This window comes from Phoca vitulina, unplaced genomic scaffold, assembly GCF_004348235.1.
Source record: "Phoca vitulina isolate PV1807 unplaced genomic scaffold, GSC_HSeal_1.0 scaffold68, whole genome shotgun sequence".
Taxonomy (NCBI): domain Eukaryota; kingdom Metazoa; phylum Chordata; class Mammalia; order Carnivora; family Phocidae; genus Phoca; species Phoca vitulina.
The window spans coordinates 6,646,984-6,669,022 of NW_022589771.1; the positions used below are offsets into that span (position 1 = coordinate 6,646,984).

The following is a 22,039-nucleotide window of genomic DNA, read 5'->3' on the forward strand; positions in this document are numbered from 1 at the left end:
CCGTGAGCTCCGCCTGAGGGCAGGGGTGCCGGGGAGGGTGGGACTCCCTTTCCCCAGCCCCTCCAGGCCAGACTCGGAGAACCGGCCTTAGCCACTGATGTGTGTCACTGCTCCTTCTGGGTTCCAGTGCCTGGGTTTCAATTCCCTCACCCCTGGGTGGTGACAGTGCTGGTCGTACTGGCCGGGCAGGTACCGAGCTCCCACTGTGAGTCACCCACACCTTTGTGAGTAAATCCGCAGGCAGCCTCCAGGAACACCAGGCTCCTCGCCTGCCAGAGAGGCGGAGGAGGGTGGGAGAGGACATGGGAATCGCTTTATGTCTGGAATGTCACACTCCACCTCTCAAACCCACTGCGGACTCTCCCATGCCCCCTCTCGGGCCCGCAAGGCCCTCCCGGTGGACGACTGTGGGTGGCTGGTGTAACTCACTTCCACAGATGCAGGGGCTTAGAGCGACGCTGACGCACGCCCAGCGCGGAGGGCAGACAGGTCAAGATAGGCGGGCAGGGCTGCTTCCTCCTAGAGGCTCCGGGGAGAATGTACTCCCTGCCTTTTCCAGCTTCTAGAGGGGCTGCGTTCCTGGCTCGTGGCCCCCCACATCACAGCCGCCAGTGTAGCCTCTCTGGTCTGACTCTGACCCCTGCCTCCTCTTCTAAGGACCCTAGGATGACATTGGGCCCCCCAGAGAGTCCAGGATCACCGCTCCAACGCAAGACCCTTGGCTTAATCACATCTGAAATGTCCCCTTGCAAGTAAGGTAACATCCACAGGTTCGGGGCCATCCTCAGGGGGGACCCACTTCAGCCCTCTGCGTCCTAGGGGGTGTGAGGTACCTGGGTCCTCACACAGTCACCTGTCTCTCTGAGGCTCTGCATGGAAGATCCAGCAGAGGACCACGCGTGGCTGTCAAACCTCAACCATTGGGAGGATTCCTGGTTCGGGCTTCCCCTGGGGGCGTTGGGAAGGCCGGCCTGGAGACCACAGCACCTAGGGCTTCCCCAGACTGGGTTCCCAGAAGAGAGCCTAGCCTAGTCCCACTCTTGAGCACAGTAGTATGGGGGGGGGGTGCCATCCCAGGCTGGCAGGTGAGGACAGAAAAAGGGACAAGGCAGGGAGAGAAGATGCCCGACGGGGTGTGACCTAGCTGGCCAGGCGGCCTGCTGGGCTTCCAGGTCTCCCATCTCCTCCAGTGGGTCGAAGTCCACCCCACAGGGGCGGGCACCCCTGGGCTTGGGAGGTGTGCTGCCCCGCCCAGGGCGGCTGTGGGTCCCCCCGGGCTGGACACTGGTGCCGGAGCTGCCGCAGCGGAGGCCAGGGCAGGTGGGATGGACAGGCTAGGGAGGCCCGGGGCCTGCAGAGGTGAGCTGGGCACGGTACAGTGACAGGAAGCCCTGAATCAGATGAGGAGTCCCCTCCTCCATCATGTGCTCACTTGCCAACCACCTGCCTGCCAGCCGCTGCCAACTCTGTGCTCGTGGTCCCCGTGCAGCGGGGGCGCCAGCTGGAAGGCCATGTGCCTGTGGACCCGAGAGGCCACCAGTTCCCGCACAGGGCCAGCACCTGTTTGCATTCCCAGCCCACTGGGGGGTTACAGGCTTCCGGACGTTTGTCAGGGGAGCAGGACGGAGACGGCCTCGGCGCGGTTTCACTCTGCTCTTCTCTCATGAAGATTGTTACGTGGAGGGGCGCCTGGGGGGCTCGTCGGTGAAGCATCTGCCTGCCGTCTCGGGTCATGATCCTGGGGTCCTGGGATCGAGCCCCGCATCGGGCTCCCCACTGCTCCCTTTCCCTCTCCTTCTGTGGGCTCTCTCTCTCTCAAATCAATCAATCTTTTATTTATTTATTTATTTTTTTAAAGATTTTATTTATTTATTCATGAGAGACAGAGAGAGAGACAGAGGCAGAGGGAGAAGCAGGCTCCTCGCGGAGCAGGGAGCCCGATGCGGAACTCGATCCCAGGACCCTGGGATCATGACCCGAGCCGAAGGCAGACGCTTAACCGACTGAGCCACCCAGGCGTCCCCTCAAATCAATCAATCTTTTAAAAAAAGTGTTACATGGGCATTTTAATAATTGTTGTGATTGTGTTCAGGTCTTTGATTATTTTACAATAGGATTTTTCATCCTTTTCTCCCCACTTTTGAGAGTTCTTTATACATTAGCAGCGTTAACCCTTAATAAGTTACAAATACGTTCTCCAAGTCTGTAATTGGAGTTGTAGATTAAAAGCCTTTGTCCAGACCTGGACTATAGAGGAATTCACATGTTCCTTTAGAATTCTCATTTTTTTCTAGCCCTTGTCTGCTGGAGCCATGTGCCTGCTTTTGCAAGGACAGAAAATGCATGAATGCCACTTCCAAGCAGCTCAGTGAGAGTCTCCTAGGCACCCCACCTGGTGGTGACAGATTACCCACACCGATGATTGTGTCCAGTGCATGAGTGACCTCAGTTACTTGTTCCTCTATCTCCAGGCTGATGTGCACCTGATCTCATCTGAGTCAGCTGACTGTGCTTTCCGCCGGCACCGTGTGCCGGGAGCAGTTAGAGACCAGGTGTGGTGGGGTCTGCTCCTCTGAGCTGGTGAGGAAGCCGGGGGCCCCCTGGAAGGGCAGAACCAGGGCTGGCAGAGTGCGCTGACCTGTCCGGCCCGGGGGGGTTGCAGGGTCAGGCCTTGGGAAAAGTGACATTCGCCGAGAATTCTGGGCGGAGGAGAGGAAGCTCACCTGAGGGCAGCTGGGAAAGGTGCCCACCTGCTGGCCCAGGGGGGCTCGTTCCCACCTGGGGAGCTTGAGCACCGGGGTCTGTGACACTCAGCAGTGGGCTGGGTCCCTTTCGCAGTCTTCTTGGTCCTGGAGGAACAGATGGTACTCCCAGGGGTGAATGGAGGAGGGCTCAGTGAGGGGCCATTCCAGGTGTGTGAGGGGCCATGGTTGGGGGGGCGTCACCAGCCTGGCACAAAGGGCTACCTGGTGGGTGAGTTGCAGAACTAGAGAAAAGTCCTGTCGTAGGGAGACATGGACAGGAGCCCCATGGTGGTCCCTGCACTGAGGGACCAGGGGGCAGATGGAAGAGCGTATGTCCCCCAAACCAGCTCTGGATTACTGTCCCCATGCTGAGTTGCAAAATATGCTCAATCTTCATTTCAATGCAAAATTGCTTGACTGCCAAGAATAAGAGCCTGTTAGGAAAGCTTTTTATTCTAGTTCAAGGACAGTGACTAGGACGCACACAGCTCGTATTAGGGTGTTCTTCAAAGCTTCGAAGCTGTTTGCTCACCACGCTGCCCTAGCGCACTCTTCCTTCCCTCGAGATCCAGACAGCCCGATCCTGCAGCCGCAGAGCCAGCTCGACGTGCCCCACGCCGCGGACACAAAGAGGTCTGGGAATCCGAGACCAACGTGAACCCTCGAGAACAACCTCCTGCCACGACCTGAACCACAGACACCTCACCAGTCCTCCCTCTCCCGATAACAGTAATGTGTGCCCTTTGCTTATGAAACGCAGACCCGGGGCAAACCAAGCACAGGACTGACGTCACTGACGCGGGGACCCTCTGTTGAGAACTGGAGATGTGCTGTTGCCCAGGGGCTCCACCGTAGCCGCACCCGCAGCTCAGAGCAGAAGTTCGAGACCCTGCAGGAGGCCGGTGCTCAGCGAGGCCGACGGACCCTTCTGCAGCCCACCTCTGTTACCTGAAATGTTACACCCGTTGCGCACGCATCTGTGTGTTTCTACCAGAGTGTAAGGCGGTGTGTGAATGCGTCCAAGTACCCTGGAGCTAAGGCTCTAGAATCAGATTTACCCAAATCCTTTCATTTTTATGGGGGAAACTAGGCCTGGAGACAGGATGGAGTCAAGGCATGAGTGTGGGTAGCTGTGGTTCGAACACAGGCTCCTGGAATCCCGGGTCCTCCGCCCACTCATGGGGACCTTGGGCAACTCCCCCGGGGTGCAGCTCCGCAGGGGGAGGGCGGGGGCTGGCCAGCTGCGGCCAGCGCGTGACCCAGGAGGGGCCCCCCCCGCACAGCAGACAGTAGCTCTAAAACCACCGCATAAACACGTCCCTTCACCTCCCGACGCTCCTGTATGTGATTATGGTTTCAGGTCAAAGAAAACACCCAAACAAAGGAGTAAGTTCATAAACATTTAAAAATATGGATTTAAAGAGAATATAAGCCCTCTTTGAAAGTAATTAAGATCAGTGACTGTGTTGACTTTGTCTCTCCCGCTGAAAGTCAGGAACAGAGTCGCAAACGAGGTGGTGACACCCCCCCCCCCCAAGTGGCCCCGTGTAGAAACGACATTTACTTTTGGTCCCAGACACGTCCACAGAGGACAGAACCACATGGACGAGCCCTGTTCAGGGTGGGAACTAGAAATACGCCAACTCGTCATGCCTGGCTTTGTTGGTCTGATAGCTGGACAAGGCCACGGGCTTGTTTTCGTGCGGGAGACTTTGAAATACTCGAAGGTGCACAAACTCATCATCGTCAACTTGAACCTGGAGAGATGGAAGGGGGTAAGGCGAGTGAGGGGCAGGCAGGCCCTGTGACCGCACGTGCCCCTGCTGGGCCAGCCTGCATGACAAAGGCCCTGGATAGGGGTAGGGGGATCCCTTCGGGTCATCAGCTTCCTGCTTGCCACCCTCCCGGCCACCCACCACCCGTGGCTGACCCTCACCTTGATGAAGTAGTTCATCCCTGCGACCACCTGGCTCCTGAATTCCACAGCCTTAAAGGTAGCGTACTTCTTATTTTCCTGTTCTTCCAGCTGGGCCTTCACCTTGGGGAGGGGACAGAACGGAGAACCTTAGTGGCTTCGCTCCTGCGAGAGGTGCTCACACAGTCTATTTCTCATGTGAAATGCTACACACTGGATTCCTGTGTTATCCTTTACAGCCTTTCTTTTTTTTTTTTTTAAAGATTTTATTTATTTATTTGAGAGAGAGAATGAGAGAGAGAGAGCACATGAGAGGGGGGAGGGTCAGAGGGAGAAGCAGACTCCCTGCTGAGCAGAGAGCCCGATGCGGGACTCGATCCCGGGTCTCCAGGATCATGACCTGAGCCGAAGGCAGTCGCTTACCCAACTGAGCCACCCAGGCGCCCCCCTTTACAGCCTTTCTGTAACCTGATTGTTCTTTATAGCGGAGGGACGCGTTAAACTCTTAGCTCTCCCCATAAAGCGCAGAAAACAATGCCTTCAATCGACCGGTTTCCATGGTCCTATTTCAGTAGATCACTGGCCCTTCCTGTTCTAGGGATATCATGGGATATTTTAATATTGTCACCATTACGGGGCACCGGGGTGGCTCAGTCGGTGAAGCGCCTGCCTTCGCCTCGGGTCATGATCCTGGGGTCCTGGGATCAAGCCCCGCATCGGGCTCCCTGTTCAGCGGGGAGTCTGCTTCTCCCTCTCCCTCTGCTCCTCCCCCTTGCTTGTGTGTGCACACTCTCTCTCTAATAAATAAAATCTTTAAAAAATATGTATTTTTACCATTACTGTACTATATGCCAATTTACAATGTGTTTTCAGTCTTAACACTTGAACGGTTTGTTTGAAAGGCTATATAATTTTTTACTCTTAAAATTGAGAAGTAAATCATTTTCAAAATTTTAAACTAGATTTTACATTAAGTTTAAAGGTACTCTTCCATCATATAGGTGTGCCCCAATTCTCTTCACTGTTTCCCTGCTGTGGGCATGACTGGGCTGTTCCTGCATGTCTCCTATAACATGGGATGCAGCAGACACAGGGCTTCGCAGTAGAAAGCACTTTGCTGCATTTTGAGAGGATTTCTTTCAGATGCAGAGCCTCTGGGCAGAAGCTGATCCTCGTCTTAAATGTCAAATAGTATTCATACTCTTGGGTCAATCCTGTTTTCCAAGGTCTTGGCCTTTTAGGAACTGAGCATCTTTATGGCACAGGAATACAGGTTTGTCTTTTTAAATCTCATCTAGTGTAAGAGCTCCTCCCGGGGCTGACGGTAGGCCCTGCAGTGTGCAGACTGCGTGAGGGAGGGACGGGGCTAGTTCCAGAGGGTTAGAGGTTCCTCTTACACTGGCTGCAGGAGGCAGGCTCGTTCCTGGGAGGCAAGGGGCGGGTCACCATCCTACACACAGTGAGTCAAAAGGCGGCCTGTGTGGCCTTCAGGGAGGCGCCCTTGCTGGGGAGAACGGACAGAAGGCTGGACTCCGGGCAGCCAGGTAGGGAGAAGGCCAGCCACTGTCCTGCTGCTCTCTCCGTGTCACTGCCCGTTGTCATGGTGGCACCTGCCTGTCTCCCCGGGGCCAGCGCCTACCTGCGTCTGAAGACTCACCTGGAGCCCCCCTCTTCGTGCAAGCGCCATGCTAGGTCTGCGCGGAACGGACTTCGCAGTTTACAAAACTAGGGGCTCGGGGTGTGGGGGGGTGAGTGACACCCTCAGAATGGCCCGGGGGGTTGGGAAAGGAATCACCTCTCCCTTCGCGGGGTTCGGGACTGGAGGCAGGAAAGCCCCGGGCTGCAGGCAAGGGATGGTAAGGACACCCGAACAGAGGTGGTGCGACAGGCAGCGTGGCCAGGCCCCGGGCCCTGCTGCAGAGGGGCCGCCCACCGACACCGGGGCCCAGCGGGACAAAGAGGGGGCCGGAGGGCAGTCAGCAGCCTTCAGGGGACCGGGCGGGGGCAGAGGACCAGGGAAGGCCCCAGTACACGACTGGCAGGCGCTTGTCACTGACTGGCGCGGGTACAGAAGGACCTGGAAGCCGGTCAGCCCCAGAGGGCTATTCCTGCGTGCAGCCCAGAGTGCTCCCCTAAGGAGTCAGTACAGACGTGCGGGAGGTGGGGACCCCGCCTCTCTCCTCCTGGACACCTGCCGGCAGATGGGCTGCCGCCTCAGTTTCCCCCAGCAGCAGCACCACTGCTCCAGGTCACTTTCCAGTGGCCAACAGCAAATGGCCTTACGCACGTTCAGCACTCCGCAGACAAGGGAGGCGTTTCCTAGTCCCGGAAAAGCAGGAGCGGTGAGGAAGGGCAGGGCCCTGCGGCCCCAGGCTGCGGGGAAGAGCCCGGAGCCGCGGCCCAGGCGGGGCTCGCACAGCAGTCGCCGCACATTCCTCATTTCGAGGTCTCGTGGGGCTGAGTCACCGCCCTTCACGGCGGTCGGCTGGCGGAGCCACTTGGGCCAGGCCGGGGCCGCCCGGCGCAGCGGGCCCAGGGCGGCGGCAGGGGACGGGCGTCACGGCAGCAGCCCCAGGCCTCCGCCCCGCCCCGCCCCGCAGCCCGCCCGGGCCCCGCGCGCCGCCACCTGCCGCGGTCGTGGAGCTGGAGCCCAGGCGGGCCGGCCCGGCCTCCGGCGGCTGGAGGGCGCTCTGGGAGGCGACCCCAGGCTGGCACCCGCGGGCCCCGCCCGCTGCCGCCTACCTGGTCGGCGATGGCCTGGGTCTCGGCCGTGGCGGGCTGCGAGGCGGTGGGCGCCCCGCACATCATGCTGGCGGCGGACGGAAGAGGAGCGAGGAGCGGAGGAGGAGCGGCGGGCAGAGCAACGCCCAGCGCCCAGGTGTCCGCTCTGCTTAAAGGGGGCGGCGGTCACGTGGCTCGGGGGCGGGGCCGAGGGCCGAGGGCGGGGCGAAGGCCGGCGCGGGGGCGGGGGCGGGGCCGAGGGCGGGGCGGGGCTAGGCCCGAGGGCTGGCGGCGCAGGGCCCGGGCGGGGGACGGTCGCAGTCCTCTCCGCTGGGCGCGCACGGGGCGGGCGAGCACCTGGGCCCCTCACTGCCCGCACCGTGTGGGGACCAGTGGTCGCGTGCTGTAGGGGGGGTCCCCGCACTGTGGCTTTGGTTTCGTCTTTCTCTGGCGGGTCGGGGCGGAGTGTCCCCACTGCAGGGGACAGTTGGGGTCAGGCCCCACGTGGGGGTGGGGGTGGGTTGTTCAGGGGACGGTCTGGAGTCTCATCCTGTGCAGGGCTGGACGCAGCGATGCGGTGGGGTAGGGGGTGGGCCACAGGCAAGTGGTGAGCAGGACCTGAGATAAGAGCTACGGGAGGGCAGGGGAGAGGGGCCTGTGCCCAGCCAGGACCTGGAGGAGCTGGGCACAGGGGCAGGAGGCTGTCGCGGAATCCCAGAGGCCAGGATCAGGCCCTGCCCTGCCTCACCCCCCTATGCATTCAACCACCCTGCATCGCTCATCTGCAAGGCCTGGCCCAACACCCCACTTGTGCCAGCCACTGTGGAGGTCAGTCACCAGCATGTGACTCAGAAGCACGGTGGAGGGTTGGCCTGTGTGAACAGAGGAGACACGAAACTGCCCCGGGCATGGGGAGGAGATGGCTCCCAAGGCTTCGGCCCGGCTGGGGGAGGTGTGGTCAGAGCGAGGGCATTTGGGAAGGGATAGGTTAGGGCAGGATTTGGGTTAGGATTAGACAGATTCCACCACCCAGGGAAGGTCCCACACTTTATTCAGGGCAGGGGTAGGGCCCATGCTAGGAACTGTCTGGACAGGACTGGTCTTTTAGAAAGGTCCAGGCCCCGGCAGCCGGCGACCCACCCATCAGTTGTCGCTGGCCTCCCCGCTCACTGGGTGCTGACCCTGCAGGAGCAGGCCCACCTTTAGCTGCTGGTGGGCCCGACACAGAGCCCCGGCGAGCAGGTGTGTGGGAGACAAGGCTTTCTGGTACCTGCCAGGGGCAAAGCCTGGTTTGTAAGTTCAGGAAGGGTGGGAGGTCAGGGGTGGCTGAGCCCTGGGGAGCTGGGAAGGGGAAATCCCACAACCCCTTCACAATTGCGTAAATGTGTGAGTGAGTCGGATTTGACTCCATAAAAATGGAAAACTCCTCTATGTGGGAAACAAAGCATCAGAAAATAATTGCCAAGATGAGGAAAGGAAGGCAATTCTCTGGTCTTGTCATGTCCTGCAGCTCAGTGGGCTTTGCCCACCTCTCCCTCCTCTCATCCCTCCATCCATCCTTTGCTCCATCTTGCAATGTGTTAAAAAGAAAACCAGCAGGCCCAGAATGGAGCCACTTAGGCCAAGTCACCAAGCCAGGACTTCATCCCTAACCTAACCACACCCTTCCCCAGTGCCAACCTCCCCCAGAAATGTAGTCCTAACTGGCCAGTGAGGAATGTTCTGGTGGCCACCAAGGAGGTACCTGGTCCCTTGGGCCCTGTCTCTCCCCCAAAGGAAGAGGAGGGAATCTGCAGGATCAGACCCCTGCTGCTCCCCCTGAGGGAAGGTGACCTTACCTGAAATCATCTTTCCTTCTTTCTTTTTTTTAGATTTTTAAAATTTATTTGACAGAGAGAGAGACAGCCAGAGAGGGAACACAAGCAGGGGGAGTGGGAGAGGGAGAAGCAGGCTCCCCGCCGAGCAGGGAGCCCGATGCGGGGCTCGATCCCAGGACCCTGGGATCATGACCTGAGCAGAAGGCAGACGCTTAACGACTGAGCCACCCAGGCGCCCCTGAATTTTATTTTATAACAGATGCCTCCTCAGGTCTGACGCGCTCTCTCCCTGCTGGACCCCGCTCCTCATGTGCTGACATTTTACAGATAGGAGGCTACACCCGGGGAAATAAGCAAAGCAAACCCAAAGGAGAGCAAGCAAAGGCTGCTTATTCAGAGCTGGCTGCAGCAAGGGGGCCCCCAGCAGCGCTGGGGTTTGGCAGAGACTCACAGCAGGCAGGGGTGGGGGACAGCTTGTCATGGAAGAAAAGGAAGACTCAGGTGTGCTCTGTGGAGTCTGCGGGTGGGCTCACTACAAGCTGGGCATCCTGTGGGATTGATTTCAGGGGCGTATTCGATTTTCTCCGGCTGTCCTGAGTTTGGAGGGGAAGAGAAGATGGCAGTCACGGCCGACTCCGGACTGGTCCAGGGGTGGGGCTGCAGAGGCCTGTGGCCGCGGTCTGGCTTCCAGATGGTTCTTATAGAGGTTGTGGGTCAGAGTTCTCTGGTCCCACGTACACGGTCTGGCCATTGACCCTATGTGTGGTTGGTCTCTGGTGCTGCTCTCGGAAGCCAGGGTTTTCTTACTGCTGCAGGGCTGGGTCCACACGATGCTTGCGAGCCCCCACAGGGAGCAGGCTCTGGGGGCCAAATGCTCGAGTGCAGATGCAGGTCTCCCTTGCACCCGCTGCGTGGCGTAGGACTAGTTGCCGAACATCTCTGGCCTCTCTGTGGGGATCATACTCAGAAGCAATCTCATAGGGTTTTGAGTTTAAGTAGTAAATGAGTTAATCAGTGTGAAATGTTCGGGACAGCATCCGAGCCCCAGGGCGAGCTGATAGTGTTATTACTACGACTGTCTCTAATTCGTACACTAACGTAAATCTCTCCCATAATTAGCATCACTTTTTCTATCCAAAGGCCCTGGAAAAGGCTGACATTTATCTCTCATTCCTTGATGCCCCGGGTTCTCATCTTGCTGGAGCCAGAGAAAAAGACCTAATATCATGTCTCCGCACCCGGAGTCCTGGAGCCACTCCAGGGCCTTGGATATCACTTCAGCCTGAAATCTGTGAAGCCCTACCTGTGAAGTCTCTGATTTTCCCGGCATGCGGAAGGCAAGGGGTTTTTTTCTTAGCATCTCAGGCTTCTTTCTTCCTCAGCAAGATGCTCACCTCCTTTGCTTTCCTCTTTGTGCTCTTAGGCAGGTAATCCACACACCTGCTCTCGGAGCTCATCAGTTGGTGCTTATGTTCCCTCATGCAAAAAATTGTCATCAGAATGTGTTGCTAATTAAATTCTAGCCCAAGAAACCCTTAAAAAAAAAAAAAGAAAGGAAAAACAGAAAGAAAAGGAAAGATGGAACATTTATACAACTAATCATTTACCGGTTACCAGTTCATCTTCACTAGCAAGGGAAGTAACAGTGAAGATAAACCCAAAACCAGGTGCCCCACGTGGGCACACCAGGGTCCTGCCTTCCCCCTTAGGGTGCATGTCAGGCCTGGCCACCTGCGGTCGCTACGGACTGAGTGAACTATGGCTTTACACCTGAGCCAGGGCCCTTGAAGGGAACCGGCACCGGCGGAGGCAGCCCTGAGCCCCTCTGGAGGGGTGGAGCGAACTGCAGAAATTGGGACAAGTCAAAGGAGCGAACAGATGTAGAATCTTAAAAGGCCCTTGTTGTAAACTAATGCAGGCCAAGGGTTTCCTAAGTAAAGAAGCCTCCACAGAATCAAAGGGAAGGAAGACCAGGATCCGGGTTGGGGGGCAGTTGACTCTCTGGGTAAACCTGGTGCCCCTGCCCTGGGCACGCCAGTGGTTCTCTCTGCGTCTCCTAACGACCTGTGTCCTTGCTGGGGTTCCCAGCAGCCAGACGGGTGGCGTTGGGTCTGGTCCTCACCGTTGTATCTGTCACACAGGAGTCCCTAAATAAATATTTGATTCTCATACACTTCTGTAAATCACAAACAAAACCACAGTTGGAGCAATCAATGCCAGGAATCAAGGAAAATTCTTGGATGGAGAGAAAATGTATAAAAATTTCCATCCCAGAATTTAGAAGCCCCTCTGTGCCCAGCCCCTGTCCATAACAAGGGGCTGTGCTGTTGGGAGGAAGTGCTTCTAGAAGGGCATTTCCCCATTTCCCTGCCCGCTGCTCCCCCAGCTGCTTGTTGAAATGCCAGTTTGCAGGCTTTCCCTGGAGACTCGGGTCCCCGGGGGCTCGGTGGGGCCCAGGCGCCACGGAGCCGTTCGCAGTAGCCATCTCTGAGGGTGGACGTAGGCATTTAATAACTTAGCTCCCTGTGATTTTCTGTATTTTTCCAAAGCTTTTTTAAACACTTTTTGTTCTTAGAAAAAATAATTGTCTTATTTTGGAATACTGCCTATTCTTTTTTTTTTTTTAAAGATTTTATTTATTTATTTGGCAGAGAGATAGACAGAAGAGCACAAGCAGAGGGAGTGGTAGAGGGAGAGGGAGAAGCAGGCTCTGCACTGAGCAGGGAACCCGATGCGGGACTCGATCCCAGGACCCTGAGATCATGACCTGAGCCGAAGGCAGACGCTTAACCATCTGAGCCACCCAGGCGCCCAAGGAATACTGCCTATTCTTGAGAAGTTAATAATACCACAGGAAACTGCTAGGTGTGTTACTGAAAAGCAGTTTCAAAACTGTCAATATCGTGTGATTAATATAATTAATAAGTTATATTAATAAATTAATGTGTAATTAATAAAAAATCGTGTGCACAGAAGAGAATGAGCAGCTATGTACCAACTTGTTCCTTCAGACCATGAGACTGTGTCTGGTTCCTTCCTGTAACTTTTCTTATTTCCCTAATATTCTATAATGAAAAACTGAGAGCGTAAGCATGAGGAAGGAGCCTACGTGTGCTCCGTGAGTGAATGAGTTTGAGTCTGGAGAGAAGGTCTGCAGACAGTGGGCTCGGGGCTCGGGTGAGGAGGGTGAGGCCCCTGGGCGGGGCACCTGAGCAGAGTCCTGGGGAGGACGGCGGGCTCTCACACCCTCCAGGGCACTGTGGGGCAGCCTGGGCGTATCCTTGGCCTTGTCTCTTACAGGCTCTGGGCAGAAGTGTAACCGCTGAGCCTCTTCGCTCACCTACAGAATGGCAAAAGTCATACTTCCCTTGCAGCACGGTTTTAGGGTTTACTAAAGGTGGGTGCAAAGTCTCATGAGATGGTGGTGCTATGACTGATTTTATCTTCCTTCCCCCTTCTGTAGCGGGATCCATAGTGTCTCCCTGAAAGTCACGTGCACCCGGAACCTGAGAAGGGGACGTGAATTTGGAAATAGGGTCGTGGCAACTGTCATTAGTTAAGAGAGGTTACTAGTGGACCAGGGTGGGCCCTAAATCCAGTGACCGGTACCCTTATAAGAAAACCAGAAGACACAGCGGTGTGGGGGAGGAGGCCAGACGATGAGGGCGGCGGAGACCGCAGCAAAGCAGCCCCGAGCCCAGGCTCGCTGGGAGCCCGGGGGAGGCAGGACGGGTCCTCCCCTAGCGTCTGCAGAGGGAGCAACACACAGGATCCACAAACAGGCATTTTTCTGCCTTCCAGAAAACAAAACACGGGCAGGACAAGGATGAGAGGTGGGCCTACATGATACTGTACGGAAATATGATGGTCCTTACTATTTGTGGAAGAAATAGTCATCCTCCTGTGGCTAATTCGTACCCAGTGAGCTGTTCACAGCTGTCCTTCACACTGTCACCACCTGACACCGTCCTGGGTGCGGGCGGAGAGACACACAGCTTCGTCTTTGTGCAGCAGACACGATGGGGTAATGTGTGTACCAGTTGAAAAAGACACCCGTTCCCCAAAGTCCTGTTAGACTTTCTTTTTTTTCTTTTCTAATACTTAAAACTTTTTATACTGAAATAATTTTAGGTTCCAAAGATGGCATAGTTTCTGTAAACGTCCCCTAAATGTTGGTGCTGTACATGAGCAGGGACAGCAGTTTTCAGAAGCAGGAAATAAGCCTTGCTTTACAACAGATGAGCTGACCCACAGCACTGACTCGTTCACCGCTGTCCCAGTAAAGCCATCTTTCTGGCCCAGGCTCCTGCCACACTGCGTGCTGTCAGTTTCTCCGTCTTTGTCGTTCAGGATCGTGATCCTTTTAAAGAGTATAGATCACCTTTTTTGAGGACTGATTCTCTTTGGGGCTTGGGGGATATTTCCTCATGATCAGGTTGAGTTTTATCGTAAAGGAATGTGGGGAGCAGGGGCATTGGCGGGAATCTCAAGGACAAGATGGTTTTCCTTCAGCTGACTCATTCACAAAGCAGGTGCGCGATGCGTGGGTAGCGGGGCCATAAGTCAGGTTTTTGGTTCAAACAAAGTTTATGTACAGTCATGCTGACTTAGACTGAAATCTAAACTGGCTCCCCTTGTCTATCCGGTCTTTAGAGAGTTGTTTTTTTTTGTTTTTTTTTCCTCACTGTGTCCTTTCAGTGCATCTTATTGAGGGTACCTGGTATCCATGTGTCTCCTCCCGGGTAATACTGACTTCCATCTTGAATAAAGTGGTGTCTGCCAGGTTTCTCCACTATAGAGTTACTACTTTCCTATTGTAACCAGTAAGTATCTTTGAGACTCTGCAAATATATTTCCTATCATACTTTTGCCACTAATTTTAGTATCCATTGCTGGTTCTTGCCTGCAATGCACAGCAGACTTTGAGAAGTTTCGGAAAGAGGGATAATTTCGCATTCAGAATAGAGCACATTCATTCATTCATTCATTCATTTTTTAAAGATTTTATTTATTTGACAGAGAGAGAGACACAGCGAGAGAGGGAACACAAGCAGCAGGAGTGGGAGAGGGAGAAGCAGACTCCTCACTGAGCAGGGAGCCCGATGCGGGGCTCGATCCTAGGACCCCGGGATCCTGACCTGAGCCGAAGGCAGATGCCTAACGACTGAGCCACCCAGGCGCCCTATTCATTTATTTATTTTTAAAAAGATTTATTTTGAGAGAGAGAGAGTGTGCCCGCGAGTGCAAGCAAGCATGGGGGAAGGAGCAGAGTGAGAGAGAGAATCTCAAGCAGACTCCCCACTGAGTGCGGAGCCTGACACGGAGGCTCAATCTCACGACCCTGAGATCATGACCTGAGCAGAGTCAGACGCCCAACCGACCAAGCCACCCAGGTGCCCTGCACATTTATTTTTTAGGTACGCTGGATATGATGCAAATCTTTCATTAGCTGCCAGCATCCGATAGCTGTTCATACTATAAAGCATATTTCTAAAGTAGATGTTGGTGCATTTTGTTATTTTGGTGAAATTTTGTGTCACAAATTCACTATGTGTTTATTAAAATTGCTCTTTTCTTAGGCTTGGTTGTCTTCCATCTTCTTTTTCCTGCTTTAGGACTGTTCCCAGCCATCACGCTGCCCTTTGTATAGCGCACGAGTGTGTCTCTTCATTGCCCGACCTTGTCTTGTTCACGTCACTATTTATAGATGGCACCTAAACAGTTGGTGGAAGAGTTCATTCCGATTCTAAAACGAGTTTCTAGGGGCGCCTGGGTGGCTCAATCGGTTAAGTGTCTCCCCTCAGCTCAGGTCATGATCCCGGGGTCCTGGGATCGAGCCCCGCATCGGGCTCCCTGCTCAGCGGGGAGTCTGCTTCTCTCTCCCTGCCCCCCACCTGCTTGTGCTCTGTCAAATAAATAAAATCTTAAAACCAGTTTGTAAAATGTTTCCCAACTTTTTGTCATGAAAATCTCCAAACACAGAGAAAGTTGGAAAAACAGGGCAATACTTGTGCTCCTGCCACTTGAGTCAACCTTTGCTAACATTTTGCCCCACCTGCTTATCTACGAGTGATTATTGAGTTAACTTCCGGACAACCCGACACTTCACTATCACCACTTTGCGGTTATTTCCTAAAAGTAAGAACATTTTGCGCTATCTGGTACTGGCAGACTACCGTCCATGGGCCGGATCCATAACGCCACCTGGTTTGGTTTTGTTGTGAAGTAAGCTCTATGCCCAACATGGGGCTCAAACTCGCCCCCACGATCAAGAGTCGAATGCTCCGACTGAGCCAGCCAGACGCCCCACATACCACCTGGTTTTGAAAATAAAGTTTTATTGGTACACAGCCATGCTCATCCTTCACGTTTTGTCTGAGGCTGCTCTTGCCCCACAGCAGTCGTTTGGCCCGTAATTCTGGAAATACTTACTATCTTACCTGTGTAGAAAAGAGTTGACCTAAGTCCTGACTGCTCTCCTTACAACCTCATGCTCATAAGGTTGGCTGGTGGCTGAGAATGTGGATGTCAAGAGGGTTCCCACCACTATGTGATAAGAGCGCCTCACTGGGCCAAAACCATTTGCACAAATAATGTGGCTTGTTGACCCTAAAAATAAAAAGTTGTTTTTACCAGCTAAAATGGGTTTATTCAGGAATAGCAGAGAATTGTAATTGGAAACAAGCAAGCTACTGAAAAAATCATAGGCTAGTTCGACGAAGGAGAGAAACTTTATTTTATGGGGAAGAAGGAGGAAGTTGGAAGAGGTTGTTTTGAACAGATGTCCGTTGGAGAAAAGCATGAGTTCGGGGTGATGATGGCTTCCCATCAGCTACATTGCAGAGGTGGCCGATCTCTTGTAGGAGATGCAGGATGTATCTTTCCCTGTTGGGACCCTCACTGGTGATTCTTTCCCATGGAGGATTCTTCTGCTGCATCTGTGATTGAAAATTCTTCCTGTAATTGCGGTTGAGTGGTGGGGATCCCCCTTCTAGCTTCCCAGCTCCACTTGGGTGAAGTTTCCTTTCGTTAATTTTCACAGGCTTGTGATGAACACCAGCTCTCCCTCTGGGAGTCTGGAATTTTGGTACGAGCCAGGCAGAGGGTTCCCATGTGATTAGCCCCGGTAGAAGCCTGGCACTGATCTCTGACCAGCTGCCTGCTAGAAACATCTCACAAGTGTGTCACAGCCCTTTGCTGTGAATTAAGCAAATTCTGTGTGACCCCACCAGGAGAAGCTTCTGGAAGCTTCCTCCTTGACTCACTCAGCAAGCCTTTTCCCTGTGCTGATTTTGCTTTGTATCCTTTTGCCTTAATAAATCATAGTCGTGGTCCTCCTAGCAAATCAGGGAACCTGGGGGTAGTCATGGGGTCCCTGGACACATAGCCCTTTATAGAAAAATTCTGCTTAACCTCATTCTACATAAACACCATCACACCCTAGAAAAGAAACAATTATCCTGTACCATAATCTACACATAGTCTGTATGAAAGCTTTCTCAATTATTTCCAAAATGACTTTTTAGCTTTTTCTTTAAACCAAGGTCCAGTCAAGATTTGTATGCTGCGTTCCCTCCTCTTACACATATTCATCCATTCAGTCCTTGTTTAGGACATTAACTTTGTGAAGACATCAGGACAGCTGTCTTGCAAACTGTCCTAGACCTGAGTTCGTGGTGTTCTCATGCACTGTGGGCAGCCTTCCTCCACATCCTGAAAGCAGGGGTGCAGACCGAGAGGCTGGGCGAGCTTCAGGCTCATCCGCCCCACAAGTGATGCTGGTGTCAGCCAGCGCTCTTGCTCCAACAGATGCCAACGGTTACTCCTTATCGCACTTTCTTGAGACACTGACAACGTCCAGACCGTTGTAAACACCTGACCGGAAAAGCCCAGACAGCAACAACGCCTAGAAGCCCACTTGCCGCACGTGCCCTCCCCGCCCACGACCAGGGGCTGAGCACACAGCGAGCCCCACCTGGATCACGCACTCTCCGCCTGCTCTCCGGCCCGTACCCCCGACCCTCTCTCTAGAAAGCTCTCGGTGTCCGTCTTGCCGGCGGTGGAGAGGTCCGTGGTCAGGGCTGGAGCCTCCACCCCCGCCGGCTGCCGCCCCCCAAACTAGACTCCTCCCTTTCTCTTTTCCAATGATCGGCTTCTCTCGTGAGGAGTTCGTCCGGGTTTGTTCGGCTTCTCCCGGTCCAGGCCGCCCGAGGCCCAGAAGGGCTTCCGTTCCCCCCCCCGAGTCAGCGGCGGAGACAGACCCTGGGGCACGGGTAAGGGCGCCCCGGCCGTGGCTGAAACCCGCCCGCGCCACCGCCTCCCTCGGTCGTGGCATTTTCGGATGACTTTCCCCGGACTCAGCGGTTCCTGGGGGCTGCACGGGGTCCTTCTCCAACCCCTCACCGGCCGGGGTGAACTACAGTCCCCTAGCAGGCGCACGCTTCACCGCCTCTCTTTAACTGGAGCCTCGGCAGAAGCAGGCGACGCGGCCATTACGGGGCCTGGCCGCTAAGCGGCGGCGCCCGTGGCCCGGGAGGGGCGGTCGCGGCCCTGTGACGTCATGCGCACGCCCGCGGGAGACCGGCGCGGCCGTGTGACGTCGCACGCGCGCCGAGTGGAAAAGACGCGGTCGCGGAAGCCCAGGGGTCCGGGGCGTTCGCCATGGGGCCGCGCGTGCCGCTCCCGCCGGAGATCCAGCTGGCCCAGCGGCTGGCCGGGAACGAGCAGGTGACCCGGGACCGGGCGGTGAAGAAGCTCCGGAAATACATCGTCGCCAGGACTCAGCGGGCCGCAGGTTGGCGCGGGGCTGGCGGGGTCGGGGCGCCTTTGGGCCGGGCCGGGCCGGGCGGGGTGCGCGGGGCGGCCGGAGGTCGGCGGAGGCGCGGTCTGTGGTGTGTGTGGGGGGGCGGGGGGGGACCTCCGAAGCACGTGGGTCCTGCACGCGGTCAGGCCCGCGCGGCGGCGTGTGCGAGGGTGCCTCCCACAGCCCCACCCCTGCCCGGCGGGCCCTGGGCGCTGCGCCCCCACCCCGCGGGGCCCGGCGTCCCCTTCTGACGGTACGCCCTGCTGTCCCTGCTGCCCGTATTCGGGCACTCGGAGCGGCGTTTGTTGCTGTTGGCAGTTCTCTCTTCGTATAATTACTGGGTTGTGGTCTGAGTGAGACCGCGGCGATCCTCCGCCGGGCGGACGACATGCTTCCTGTGAACTGGTCACTAGCGCCGGTTCTGAAAGCGCGGCCCGTGAGCAGCATCGGCATCACCCCGACGCCTGTTAGAAAGGCAAATTCTGAGTCCCATTCCAGCCCCAAGGAGTCAAACTCTGGCGGTTGGGCCGGCAGCCTGGTGTAAGAAGCTCTCCAGGCGATTTCCATCCTGGTGCCAAAGTCCGAGAACCGCTGCTTCAGGAACAGCGTGCCGGACACAGAGTTAGGACCGCCATAAATACTTCAAGGGTTTTACATGTCTGTGCGTCTTACTAGTTTGAATGAGTTAATGTTTCCTTTTAAAATTTGAAGCATAACACAGAAGAGTGCACAAACCGCAACATGTAAAGCTGAATGAGTTATCGCCAGCAAATCCGTGCAATGTTCAGTGTCCACAGATGGAATACGGTGCCCTGGATATGGATACTCGTAGATTCTTAGTGTTTATTGAGTAACGAAAGGGCCGTTCCGTGGGGGAATACTAACAGCCACAGGTCCAGCGGGTTCTGAGTTGAGAGGATGGAAGGGAGGGGAGGGAGGGCCTGCAGGAGAGGGGAGGGCCAGGTATGTTTCTACTTAGAGCGCTTTGATCTAATTCAGGCCCTCGCATTTCTCTGGCTTTGTTCCCGGCAGTACAAAGTCGGGCTTGCTTGGTCTGAGTGTCGCTGTTCTTGGTGCAGGTGGCTTCACTCATGACGAGCTGCTGAAGGTCTGGAAAGGACTGTTTTATTGCATGTGGATGCAGGACAAGCCGCTCCTCCAGGTGAGTGTATGAGGAGGTAGCAGAAGCGTCAGTGGGAGGACAGATGGGCGCGTGGTTGACCCTCATGTTAGCGTAGCGAAAGACTGAATGAGTTATGAAGTTTTATAGCTTCAACACTTTATTTATGTATTTAAGATCTTATTTATTTGACAGAGAGAGACACAGTGAGAGAGGGAACACAAGCAGGGGGAGTGGGAGAGGGAGAAGCAGGCTTCCCGCGGAGCAGGGAGCCTGACGCGGGGCTCGATCCCAGGACCCTGGGATCATGACCTGAGCCGAAGGCAGACGCTTAACGACTGAGCCACCCAGGCGCCCGTAGCTTCAACACTGTTTACAGTCAGAGGGCCGAGGCCTTTGGTTAGAGTGTGTGCGGTGCTGCTGAGGGGAGCCCTGGTGTGACAGGTGACTGCCAGCTCGGGTGTGTGTCCGAGGCGGCAGACCGCGCCGAAATAGGGAAACTGAGGGACAGAATCCAAGTCTGCTGAGAAAAGGGTTTCTCCTGCTAGGTTTTTTTTTTTTTTTAATTATTTTTCTAAGAATTAGACTATTTTTAGAGCAGTTTTAGGTTCACAGCAAAATTGAGGTACAGAGAACTCTCATACAGCCCCTTCTCCACACGTGAACAGCCCCCCCCCCCCCCCGGAGCTGTGTGTTTGTTACAGGTGATCAGCCTGCCTCACACAGACCGTCCCCAGAGCCCATAGTGGGTGTGAGGGTTCACCGTCAGTGTGTGCGTTCTGTGGGTTTGGACATTCTGTGGGTGGTGACATGCCCCACTAGGACAGGATCTTACAGTGCAGTTTCACTGCCCTAAGATGCTAGTTTTTTTTTTTTAAGATTCTATTTATTTATTTAGAGAGCATGCGTCGGGGGGACAGAGGGGAAGGGACAGAGAATCCCAAGCAGACTCCACACAGCGTGGAGCCCGATGCAGGGCTTGATCTCACGACCCTGAGATCATGACCTGAGCCGAAACCAAGAGTCAGACGCCCAGCTTCCTGAGCCACCCAGGCGCCCTCAATGCTGGCCTTTTTAAAACAGTGTGTGTCAGAGTGAATTGTTTACTTTTTTTCAAAATCACCTGGTGGTGAGGGTACTTACTTAAACTGCAGACTCCTGTGCTGTATTTGACGCCTACTGAGGGGAGGCTCTGGGATCGTCTATTTAGCAAGTGCCCTAGGGGATGCTTAGCACAGTGACACGGGCAGTGAGTAGTTTCTGGGGTCTGGTACGTCTCTTCCGCCTGGTCAGGTGGCCCCATCTCTCCTGTGCCCCCCTTTGACTGTCAGTCTCTGTTGCTTGAGGCTCAGCCCCGGTCGTGGGAGCAGTGGCTGCCCTTGCTTGTGATGAGCTTCTGTTGGTTCTGGCTGCTGGGGGAGGCCTTTTGCAACGGTGCAGCTTGCAGACCTGAAGCACGCTGGGTAGAAAGCCCGGTGGGAGCTGGTTCTCGTGGTGAGCGAGTGGAGATTTCGTGTGGTTGTCTTTCTGTTGTGCTTCTTGTTGTAAGACCATGTTTCTTCAGGGTCTGAGGGAGTTTTTTTTACTGTTTACTACCCCAGGAGGAACTAGGGAGGACCATTTCCCAGCTCATCCATGCTTTCCAGACCACAGAGGCACGTGAGTACCCTCACCTCGGGGAAGCCCTTTGGGAAGGGCAGAACTGCTGAGAGTTGGCTACCAGATGTGGAAGGCTTGTGTTCTTAAGATGTAGAGCAAGAGGGAGGTCCCTGTCCTGGCTTACATGCGAAACGTTGTTCTAAGTGTTCAGCAGTATTAGCTTGTTTGTCCAATGGGGACCTAGCTCGAGGCTGAAGGGCCAGTAACTTGCGTTTTAAAATGAAAATGGAAATCTAGTCAGTGTGGCCAAGTTGCTGGACCGACTCAGCTGATGGTGGCGTTCCCTCAGGGCGCTTCCCCGACCCATCCGTTTTTGTCCTGCCCAAGATCTGTAGTTCTCAACCCTGCTGCCTGCCTCTGTGATCGCTGGGGCATCTTTAGACATCTTGATGTTTAGACTCCGGTCCAGTTGAATCAAGCTGTGGGGGTGGAGCCCGGGGTGGGGAGCCCGCGCCCCTGGCAGAGACGGCTGTGGCTGCTGCTGGTGAGGCCCCGGTTACCCCCGGTTACCGGGAAGTCGGTAGAGTAGTCACAGTTAGGGACGGTAACCACTGTCTCAATTTGGGAGTGTGTCGTTAGCATCTGGGAACCTGCAGGAGAGTTTCTGTGCTCAGCAGAAGGCCAGGGACAAAACAGTCCCCTGCTGACGGTTGAATGGGTTAGTTTGCCCGTCACTGAACCGTCTGACCGACCCTTTGGAGAAACTTGTAGCTGGAGATCAGGGAGGCCCCGTTTGTTTCCCGAGGCCCCAGCGTGGGCAGGGCTGGTTCCCCAAGGCCTCTCTCCTGGGCGTGCAGACGCCGCCTTCTCCTGTGTCTTCACACGCTTGTCCCTCTGTGAGTGTCTGTGTCCTCATCTCTTGTAAGGGTACCAGTCACATTGGTGCAGGGCCCACACCAGTGACCTCATTTTACCTTAATTACCTCTTTAAAGACTTCGTTTTCAAATACAGTCTTATTTGAGGTCCTGGGGTTAGGGCTTCAGCATGAATTTGGGGGACACAGGTTAGCGTATAGCACTGTGTGTCTGACCTACGTTATCGGGAGGGTTTGTGCCTGGTGGGTTAGTGGATGTAGTGGGGCCAGGCATGGGGGTCAGGCAGGGTCGCCGGCCTGAGCCAGGAGGGGGAAGAGCCGGCCCATGGGGGTCAGGCAGGGTCGCCGGCCTGAGCCAGGAGGGGGAAGAGCCAGCCTGTGGGGGTGAGGCAGGGTCTCCGGCCCGAGTAGGGGAAGAGCCAGCCTGTGGGGGTCAGGTAGGGTC

At 55.3% G+C, this 22,039-nt stretch overlaps 2 protein-coding genes across 2 annotated transcripts in view; one reads left to right on the forward strand and one right to left on the reverse strand.

Annotated features, from left to right (window-relative positions):
• Nucleotides 1-4,131: 4,131 nt before the first annotated feature.
• CSTB (cystatin B) lies at nt 4,132-7,565 on the reverse strand. The gene is made up of 3 exons (XM_032392595.1): nt 7,402-7,565; nt 4,681-4,782; nt 4,132-4,501 (listed from the first exon to the last, which is right to left on the reverse strand). Exons 1-3 carry the CDS (start codon nt 7,465-7,467, stop codon nt 4,373-4,375), a joined length of 297 nt encoding a protein of 98 aa, XP_032248486.1. The 5' UTR covers nt 7,468-7,565; the 3' UTR covers nt 4,132-4,372.
• A 10,208-nt stretch (nt 7,566-17,773) lies between these two features.
• Nucleotides 17,774-22,039, forward strand: part of RRP1 (ribosomal RNA processing 1) — an 18,434-nt gene continuing 14,168 nt past the window's right edge. The window contains exons 1-3 of the mRNA XM_032392641.1: nt 17,774-17,991; nt 19,080-19,162; nt 20,722-20,779. Of these exons, the coding sequence (XP_032248532.1) occupies nt 17,859-17,991; nt 19,080-19,162; nt 20,722-20,779 (274 nt within the window). The 5' untranslated portion in view covers nt 17,774-17,858. The remainder of the gene's footprint in view (nt 17,992-19,079; nt 19,163-20,721; nt 20,780-22,039) is intronic.